This window comes from Bos grunniens, chromosome 24 (assembly GCF_055505025.1).
Source record: "Bos grunniens cultivar Pamir isolate PY7600 chromosome 24, Bosgru_T2T1.0, whole genome shotgun sequence".
Taxonomy (NCBI): Eukaryota; Metazoa; Chordata; class Mammalia; order Artiodactyla; family Bovidae; genus Bos; species Bos grunniens.
Genome location: NC_141188.1, coordinates 30,477,491 through 30,487,701, shown reverse-complemented (window position 1 = coordinate 30,487,701; position 10,211 = coordinate 30,477,491). Strand labels below are relative to the sequence as shown.

The following is a 10,211-nucleotide window of genomic DNA, read 5'->3' as shown; positions in this document are numbered from 1 at the left end:
TAAATGTAATGTGATAATGATCATAAGGGATATAGGAAAAAGCAGTGAGGATTTTCCAAGATTCTTAAAATTCATTTATGAACCACAGTGTGCACTGTTTTACAAAATTGAATAAGGTGATTTTGCTTTTCTGTCCTCTGTGACCACATCAGCTAACGCTGTACCGTGTGCCTGAACTTCGTGGAGTAGATTTTAAGTGTTCTCACCACATACATGCAGACACAAAGTGTAACTATGTGAGGTGATACACGTGGTAAATGGCATGACTGTGGAAATCATTTCATAACGTATACATACAAGTCATCACATCGTATGCTTCAAATATACAAAATTTTATTTGTCCATTATACCTCTTTAAGAAAGTTAGGGAAAAAATTGGTCCAGTTAATGAACAGAAGTCAAGCCCACGTGTATTTCACTAGATACATCAAACAATGGCTTTGATGGATTGCCTGGGAATTCCCAGCATGCACTGCACTTTCCAGGGCCAAGTCTATCCCTTTTTGGTGAGGTTTTCCTGCTGTGGGTGCTCTAGTGCAGTGGTCCCCAACCTTTTTGATACCAGGGATCGATTTTATCAAAGACAATTTTTTCACAGAATGGAACTAGATAGTTTCGGAATGATTCACACACATAATATCTATGATGCTACTGTAATCTGACAGGAGGGAGGTCAGACAGTAATGTGAGTGATAGGGAGTGGCTGTAAATACAGATATAGGTCTGTGGCCTGGAGGTTGGGGACCCCTGTTCTAGTGGGAAGAGCCTGTTAGAGTCAGCACAACTACAGACAGGAGCAGAAGGGAATAAAAGCTCAAATGCTGTTAAGAATTACACAGAGTTCACTGATGTGATTTGCATATACCATCTTCAGTGCAGTCGATTCCTGGGTGGCTTGACGTTTTCCTTCTATGATCAGGTTTTCTCCACTGCTCACCGGACACGGCTGGCTGCCATGCTAAGGGCTTTTTGATGGTGAACAGCGCAATAACCAATTCATACTTTTGTACTGCAGTTCTCAATGCAACTCCAGGACCTGGGATTTTTGCAACATTCAAAGCATCTCAAGTAGAAAAGAAAAAAGTTCAAACCAGTCACCAGATCCAAAATTAGCATTTTATTCAGAACGCTGGGGTCAGAGGTGTATCATTTATATTCTGGTACACAATACAGAGGCAAAGCTGTTGTCAGAAGTCTCTCCAGTTTAAAAGCTTTTTTTTTTTCATTTTTTTTTAAAAACACACACTGCAGTAGTACCACCAGTGTCAGGTCACCCCTTTCATTTCTTGTCTTTCCTTTTTTTTTTGTTTTTTTTTGGTACAAATTATGTAAAACATTTGTGCTAAGAACTTTTCTCCCTCCCCAAACAAAAAGAGAAAATAAAAAATAAAAAAAAATTAAAAAATTAAAAATTGAGTATTCTAACTACAGCTCAACAATTGAATCAAATGTCACTTTGTTTTGTAAATACTTTATCCATAACGAAAGATATAAACATGCAAAAAACCTGAATCCATAGTCCAAATAATACATACACATGTTCTGAAGTTTCTGCACTTCTCCATAGACTATGCCAATAAAACATTATGTACACATACCATTTTTACAGTGAAGTGGAAAAAATACAGTAAATAAAAAAGTGTACATGGATTAAGACCAAAATGTGTCTAACATTCTAGTTTATGAAAAAATTCAATTTTGCTACAAATTGGTGATATGAAAACTCCCTTTATTTGCAACCAGCTGCGTAAGTTTTAAGATTTTAGTGGAAAAAAAAAAAAAACAAGAAACTAAAGTCTAAAACTAGAAATAATGTACATTTTCCAATCTCATGGTCTCAGCCCCCAAGGTAATAAAATTGCTCCATGAGTGGTTGGTTTGTCTGTTTAATTCCATATTTTTAATAAAAGCAAATGCGATGTAACAAAAGCGTGTCGAAGCATATCATGGTTTAACTTACTGCTCCCACCACAAAATATTTTGTCTTTTACTTATCATTTCAGAAATCAGTACCATTAAAGCCTTAAACATAAAACTAATTCCAATCTGAAAAAGGTACAAAAAGGCACATAAAATCCCAGTGCTTCTGTACTGTAAAATTCAAGTGTAACTGAGCTCAGTGTTTTCCAAACAGTATTGGATCACCGATATTCCCTCTGAGCCCAAATTGGTTTGCAGCCTCTGCCAAAGCCTCCAGCAAGCACTGTGCTAGTAGACTACAAAGTTAAAGCCTAGCTTCTGAATGCTTTTTGGGAATATCAGTTGCAATTGTTTGTACTTGTCCAAAAACCAAGTTCACCCTGAAGTTCAGTCATCACCTCCACCGTACATGTCAGCGAGTTTCTTGAAGCGGGGCCCCCAGTCGTTCAGATAGTCATAGTCCTGCTCACCTTCACTACTGGAGGAGTTAAGGGAGCTCAAGGACCCGGCCGTGGAGCCACTGCCTTCATAGTCAAAGACTAAGAGGGAGTCGTAGGGCGGAGCGGTGGGATCGTTGTCAGCAGCTTTAAGGCCCTGCAGTTGGAAGACACGGAAAGGATGAAAAGAGGGTTACAGTGAGCGAATCCACAAGCAGACGCTAGTGGTCCCGCGGCATCAAACACCTGTTTTTAAGTTTCCACCTGCATTCCACCACATGCACAACCCAGAGAAACTGGGGTTATCACCATGCTTGAAAGTTAGACAAAAATCAATGGATGTGTTTCCTCTGCAAAGAAAGAACTGTAAGGAATCTAGCTCAGTGAGGCTGAGACATACCATGGGACGGGGTTAACTGGAGAAGGCAGTTCACAGGTCACAGAAATGAACCACCAACGGCCTGAAGCTAGAAAGGGAGGATCTTAAACGAAGTTTGGTAATACATGAGTATAACCCTGCATTGGATAGGACTAGTTTTGAATTATCACGCGTGGAGTGAGTTACATGAAACAATATGGAAGGTTATGAAATCATGTGATATGTGGACCCTGATCTGTGTAGAGTCAGAGTCATAAGATTTTGACAACGAACTGGTTTAGTGGAAATTATATGCAGGGCAAAAAGAGACATAGAAATGAGTGCCATGGCATCCCTGCCCTCTATAATTTACAACCTAGTAACAGGCATTACTATAGTATGACACAAATGATAAATAAGTAACAAGACTATGAAATTTAGGCAAAAATCATCAGGATGCTAAAAACAAATACTGATTGGCTCGGAGAGCTGGGTGTTCAAGGAAGAAGTGGCATTCTGTCTGACATAAATTTGGAAGGTATCAAAGGAAGAACAGACAGGCCAGATGTGATTATATACAAGGAAAGTTAGTCACTAAGTTAATAAAGAACAGAGTGACTTCTACCATCCACAGACTCTAGAAAAGTCATGATCCAATATCAATACACAGTATAAATATTGGGGAAGTGGAACCCAAAAATCTAAAATTATATATATATATATAAATACACACACACACATACAGGGCTCTTAAAATTAACTGAAAAAATAAGAACGAGTGAAATGACTATCAATAAACTTAACTCTTGCACAAAGATGCTTTTTTATATATAACTCATGTATCTGTATGGAGAAGGCAATGGCACCCCATTCCAGTACTCTTGCCTGGAAAATCCCATGGACGGAGGACCCTGGTGGGGTGCCATTTATGGGGCTGCACAGAGTTGGGCACGACTGAAGTGACTTAGCAGCAGCAGCATGTATCTTCAGCTAATTCATAATTACTATATAAAACCTTAAGAATTTAATGTATGTCTATTTGCCACATACTAATGGACATGAGTCTGAGTGAACTCCAGGAGTTGGTGCTGGACAGGGAGGCCTGGCGTGCTGAGATTCATGAGATCGCAAAGAGTTGGACACGACTGAGCGACTGAACTGTACTGAAGTATTTATTTACTTTTTTCCCATTTCCATTCTAGCAGTCCAAGATAAACCACAGTTAGTCTCTAAACAGTCACTCTCTCTCCCCACAACTCTGCTTTTTTAAATTTTGGTGGGCTCATTGTGGCTCCTCTTGTCCAAGATGTGATGAACTGTCTTATCTTTAGATCAATCCTTCCAATCTACTTATGTTTCATAAATACCTAATATGTTTTTTTTTTTGTTTTTTAATAGGAGGAAGAGGAAAAAGAGCATGAAAATTATGGTCAGTATGTGTAGTGTTAAGAGGTCAGACACTGGGGTGACACCTCAGCTCTGCACAGTACAAGTTTTGGCTCAGTTGCACCAGCCCTATTTCCTAATCTGCAACTGTAATCACAGTAATACAATCATTATGAAGTGCAAATAAAATAAAGGTGACCCAAGGGTATCTCCCCACAGGATCTGGCACTTGTTACAGCTCAGGAATATTAGTGAATTTTTTTTTAATTTAAGTTTAGATTAAAAAAAATTCTTGCTTTGGAATTTGAAAAAAGAAAAATAAATGTGGAGACATGCTTTAAGGGAATGATCGAAGGCAAAAGGAGAAGGGGACAGCAGAGATTGAGATGGTTAGATAGTATCACCAACTCAATGGACAAGAATTTGAGCAAACTCCAGGAGACAGTGAAGAAGAGGGGAGCCTGGCATGTTGCAGTCCATGGGGTTGCAGAGTTGGACAAGACTTAGAGATTAAACAAAAACAACAAGGGTTTTAAGAAACAAAATGGCAGCTGCTTGACTTCAACCAAAAACTTGAAAAAAGTACATACTAACACTTCCTCACGCCCGAGTCTGTCTCCCCAACAATCCTAACCTTTAGTTAAATACCACTTTTCATCTTCTCAAGTACACTATAACCCAGACATGCCTGTGTAAAATAAAGTAAGTCTTCCTCCAACTACATCCATATATAATACATAAATAATTTAGATAGGATTTTCTTGACTATATTTACAGAATAAGCTAAAGGACAATTCTGTTAAGCCTGAGATGGGCAAACTCCAATTTCTCAAAATTCTTGATCTTTTTTTTTGTGGCAGATTGTGTTACCGTCCTCAGTGATTCACCATCCTCTCCCCATGGGTGGATCACATGTCCACAGCACCACAAGGGCCACCCTGGAGCCAGCTGACTTCCCCAACCCACGGTCAGGCTTGGCCACCCGACTGGCCCTGGCCAATGAACAGAAACAGAAGCGTGGAGACCAGAAGAGCCTAATGCTCCATCAGTCCCTCATCTTTTCCCTCTGCCTGCCAGAAGAAGGGTCTGCACCAGAGGCGAGTTTTCCTTCTGCCTGGATCCTGAAACACAGAAGACATGTGGATCATGGTATCAACACAAAACTGGAAATACAGAAAGGTGAAGCCTAAGATGAACTGGAAAGCGACAATGGTGTGGCGTCACGTGTGCCTGGATTCCGGATGAAAGCCATGGCCTATGTTCTTGTGACTTAGAATAATTACTGGAAGCTGCCTGGTTTTCACTGGGGTGTTAAAAGGCCTGAGACTTTCATTAAATGTCAACAACACCTAATTGATAGCCTCAAAATAGTTTAGTTCAGTTCCTCAGTCGTGTCTGACTCTTTGCAACCCCATGGACTGCAGCACGCCAGGCTTCCCAGTCCATCACCAACTCCCAGAGATAGCACAAACTCATGTCCATAGAGTCGGTGATGCTGTCCAACCATCTCATCCTCTGTCGTAACCCTTATTCTCCTGCCCTCAAGCTTTCCCAGCATCAGGGTTTTCTCCAATGAATCAGTTCTCATCAGGTGGCCAAAGTACTGGAGTTTCAGCTTCAGCATCAATCCTTCCAATGAATATTCATGGTAGATTTACTTTAGGATTGACTAGTTTGATCTCCTTGCAGTCCCAGAGACTCTCAAGAGTATTTTCCAAAACCACAGTTCAAAATCATCAATTCTTTAGCATTCAGTTTTCTTTATGGTCCAACTCTCCCATCAATACATGACTACTGGAGAAACCATAGCTTACTAGGCGGACCTTTGTTGGCAAAGTAATGTCTCTACTTTTTAATATGCTTTATAGTAGGTTGGTCATAGCTTTTCATCCAAGGAGCAAGTATCTTTTAATTTTATGACTGCAGTCACCATCTGCAGTGATTTTGGACCCCCCAAAAATAAAGTCTGCCACTGTTTCCACTGTTTCCCCATCTATTTTCCATGAAGTGTTGGGACCAGATGCCATGATCTTAGTTTTCTGAATGTTGAGCTTTAAGCCAACTGTTTCACTCTCCTCTTTCTCTTTCATCAAGAGGCTCTTTAATTTGTTATATCAAAACAGATATAACACTGGTGATAATCTAGTCCTATACTCACCATCAAGAGTTTCAAAAGTATTTCCCCTTTTTTTCTATTGGAGCTCTACAATGTTGTATTAGTTTCTGCTGTACAGCAAAGCGAATCAGCTCTAAGTATACATATATCCCCTCTGTTTTGGATCTTCTTCTCATCTAGATCACCACAGAACACTAACTAGAGTTCCCTGTGCTATACAGTCAATTCTCATCAGTTATCTGTTTCATGCTTACGAAGGTGGCACCAGCAGTAAAGAAGCTGCCTGCCGATGCAAGAGACGCAGGTTCGATCCCTGGGTCAGGAAGATCCCTTTAAGTAGGAAATGGCAACCCACTCCAGTATTCTTGCCTGGAAAATTCGATGAACAGAGGAGCTTGGCAGGCTACAGTCCATGGGGTCGAAAAGAGTCAGACGTGACTGAGCACAGCACAGCAGTGTATATGTGTCAATCCTAAACTCCCAGTCCATCCCACCCCATTTCCCGCTTGGTATGCATGTTTGTTCTCTATGTCTGTGTCTCTATTTTCTGCTTTGCAAACAGGTTCATCATCACTTTTCTATATTTCACATATATGCATTAATATATGGGATTTGTTTTTCTCTTTCTGACTTACTTCACTATCTATGACAGTTTTTAGATTCATCAAAAATATTTCTTAAAATTTTTTAACTCCTACCGTGGCTTTCTGATCATTCTGATAGTTGCTGAATCTATGTTTTATTTCTACATTAAAAAAAGAGGTTAAGGCTATAAAACCCATGAGAGGTCACTACTAGCCAAAACATCAAACGCTGTCTCAGGTTCTTCTGATTACAAAAGGGCAAATCCCACTGAACTTTTCAAGAATTCTTAGGCAAGCCATCTTTCTGAGCTGAAGGTTAAGTACTTTAAGTCCCTGCCACTTGGTGAGCACTGATTTTTATCCGAGAATAAAACATGACTTTTCTGGGTAAGGCATTATATAAATTCCGGGTACTATTTTGGTAATTCTAAAAAGATCATAGTCAAGTCCCTAGAAACTGATCTTGACAGGCAGGCAACCAAAGCGAACACACAGATAAATCCGGAGTGGTGGGGGCACAGAAGCTCTGGTTTTTCCTTAAGGAATTCCTTTTTTTTTTAATTTATTTTTGGCTGTGCTGGGTCTTTGTTGCTGTGTGGGTTTTCTCTAGTTGTGCTGAGTAGGGGCTACTCTTTGCTGCAGGGCACAGGCTTCTCATTGTGGAGGCTTCTCTTGCTGCAGAGCACAGGCGCTTGGGTTCAGTAGCTGTGACACACAGGCTTAGTTGCTCCACAGGACATAGAATCTTCCGAGGGCAGGAATGAAACCCAAGTCCCTTGCGTTGGCAGGCGGATTCTTATCTACTGTACCACCAGGGAAGTCCCTGGGATTCCTTTATTTGTTGGTGTGGACACCATTTCACATGTCTGACACACTTTTGCCAAATTTACAAAAAAACTGTGTGTGTTTCTCTCTCCCTATTGGGTCTGACTACATCTATAAGAGGATGTGTTTGTTCCACCTTTCCTGGAGAGGCAGATCTTGAACTCTGGATAAATCTGAACTAGTTTCTGCAGTCAGCTACCTCTGTCATATCAAAGCTGCAGCTCTGGCTGAATTCTTGCTGAGCTTCTATTTATAGACTTCTGATCCCATGTTTTATGGTGGAGGCATGCTTTATAGGGACCATAAACATTCACATTCTTGTGTGAAGGAACACATTAGGAATATAAAACCCAAGAGTCAGTCCCTAACAGTCAGTCCCCCTACTGTCTCAAATCTACTGCCTCAGTTCAGGTCATCATTACACCCTGCTTCAAAGTGTTAGTTGTTCAGTCGTGTCCAACTCTTTGCAACTCCATGGACTGTAGCCCACCAGGCTCCTCTGTCCATGGAGTTCTCCAGGCAAGAATACTGAAGTGGGTTGCCATTTCCTTCTGCAGGGGATCTTCCTGACCCAGGGATGGAACCCGGGTCTTCTGCACTGCAGGCAAATTCTTTACTGTCTGAGCCACCACAGAAGATCTCCAGGGAACATCCTGCCTGGACCATGGCAAAAGCTTCTTTAGCGGGTTTCCATGTCCCCAGGACTCTATCTGCTTCTATCTTGCCAACTACTGTTGGTTCCTCTCTCAGACGTTATTTGATGTCACACCCCCAACCCCAAGTAAAACTTTCTGACTGCTATCCCCTGTAGCAATGCTTCCAAAATAAGGGAGGAGTCCCCCTGGGGGTATGCAAGATGATTTTTAAATGGTGCGTGTGTGTGTGTTAGTTGCTCAGTCGTGTCAGACTCTTTGCGACCCCAAGGACTATAACCCTCCAGGCTCCTCTGCCCATGGGATTCTCCAGGCAAGAATACTGGAGTGGGTTGCCATTTCCTTAAACGGTGCACAGGCATTTTAAAACAATTATTTTTATTTAAAAGAAGTTAAAATTGATAAAATATTTAAATGCATCATAAAAGCTGTTTGCAGACATGGAAAAGACTAGGAGGTGTTACTTAAATGCCTGAAGCTGGATGTTAGGGTAACCTATAGGATACAGTCAAAACCCTTCAAGAAGCAGTCATTTCACCTTTCCCTTGCAACTCTTCTCAATTCCAGCAACCATAACTGAATTATTCACTAAATTATTCAGCAAAATCCCCTCAAACCTAAAAACATCTTACTTTTGGAGTATCTCCATGTTATTTACATATTCATTTCCTGCTAGCTGAAACGTGATTCCCTTTGTTTAAAATGTCCTATGTCATATTTTTTTTCATTTGATTAATTTCCATCCATCTATCCATCTGTTTAAAGGCCATTAAAAATGTCACTTCTGTTTCCTGGAATTCTTCCCCAAACCGTGACTGAGAGTAGTTCCTGTAGTCTCTCTGGTCCTCTTTATTTCTATCACCATACTTTGGTTGTACTGGATCATGACATCCCTTTCTGCTGAGGTGGTTCTGTACTCATTTCAGATGCTGCACATGCTGCTTGACATCCAACAGCTATTCTAGATGGTAATTTGTACTACTGTCCTGGGCTTAGTTTGCTCACATTGGCACCTTGCTCATGTTTATATTTATACCTTTCAGAAGAAGCCAGGATTTAGTTTTAAAATATCTGCAAATATAAAAGTATATCATGATCACGTGAAAGTGAAATTCTGTGACTTATGAGTGCCAACATTACTATATCCTTTTCTGCAGAATTCACTTTACTTCAGCTTTTTTTTTTTTGGAACTAGAGTATTTTACTTGTTTTATTTACAATTAAAGGGCAGTACAAAGTTTTTACTCCTGAATAGCAGCTGTAATGATAATATGATACTGACAGTAATTAAGAGATTTTACAGTCACTAAACTAAGCACTTTATGTGGACTGTATTATTTCAATCTTAAAAGAAGGGTCTATTATGATCCCTGTTTCATAAATAAGGAAACTAGAAATCTAAGTGATTGCATCCAAGGACCCTAACCTTGTACAAGGTAACAGAGCTGTTAAATGAGGCACCTGGATTTGAACTTCAACACAAAAGAATATATTAAATTTAATTACTGGAGAAAAAAGGCAAATATTTTAAACTTTGGTAGTTTTAAATACATTATTCCAGGAGTGCCTTCCATACATTTTAAAATAATATTGACTGAAAGTTGGTCTTTTAACAGAAATATGCCCTTGGTTTTTATATTTCTGAGATAAAGAAATACACAGGATTAATATAGTTATTGGAGGTATGCTAATATCTACTGTTGGCCTGAGATTAAATTACTTTTAGTTTCAACTTTTCACCCTCCGAAGATCTTATTTAGAAGTCTCAAAACAGGATGAAATTCTGTGCTTGAAATTCAAAATGTGTGATTTATTTTACGTTATCTACTAGTCTAGAAATGTTATCATTTTTGAGATTCATTATTTAAATAAACAAAGTAGAAACTGTTCTCATGAGCTTACCTATTCTTTACATCTATAAAAACACTCCAA

General features: G+C 39.8%; 1 protein-coding gene across 1 annotated transcript in view; it reads right to left on the bottom strand.

Moving 5' to 3' along the window:
- Positions 1 to 1,102: 1,102 nt before the first annotated feature.
- The window catches only part of CDH2 (cadherin 2), a 251,248-nt gene continuing 242,139 nt past the window's right edge, over positions 1,103 to 10,211 (bottom strand). The window contains exon 16 of the mRNA XM_086372273.1: positions 1,103 to 2,514. Coding sequence (XP_086228399.1) covers positions 2,308 to 2,514 — 207 coding nt within the window. The 3' untranslated portion in view covers positions 1,103 to 2,307. The remainder of the gene's footprint in view (positions 2,515 to 10,211) is intronic.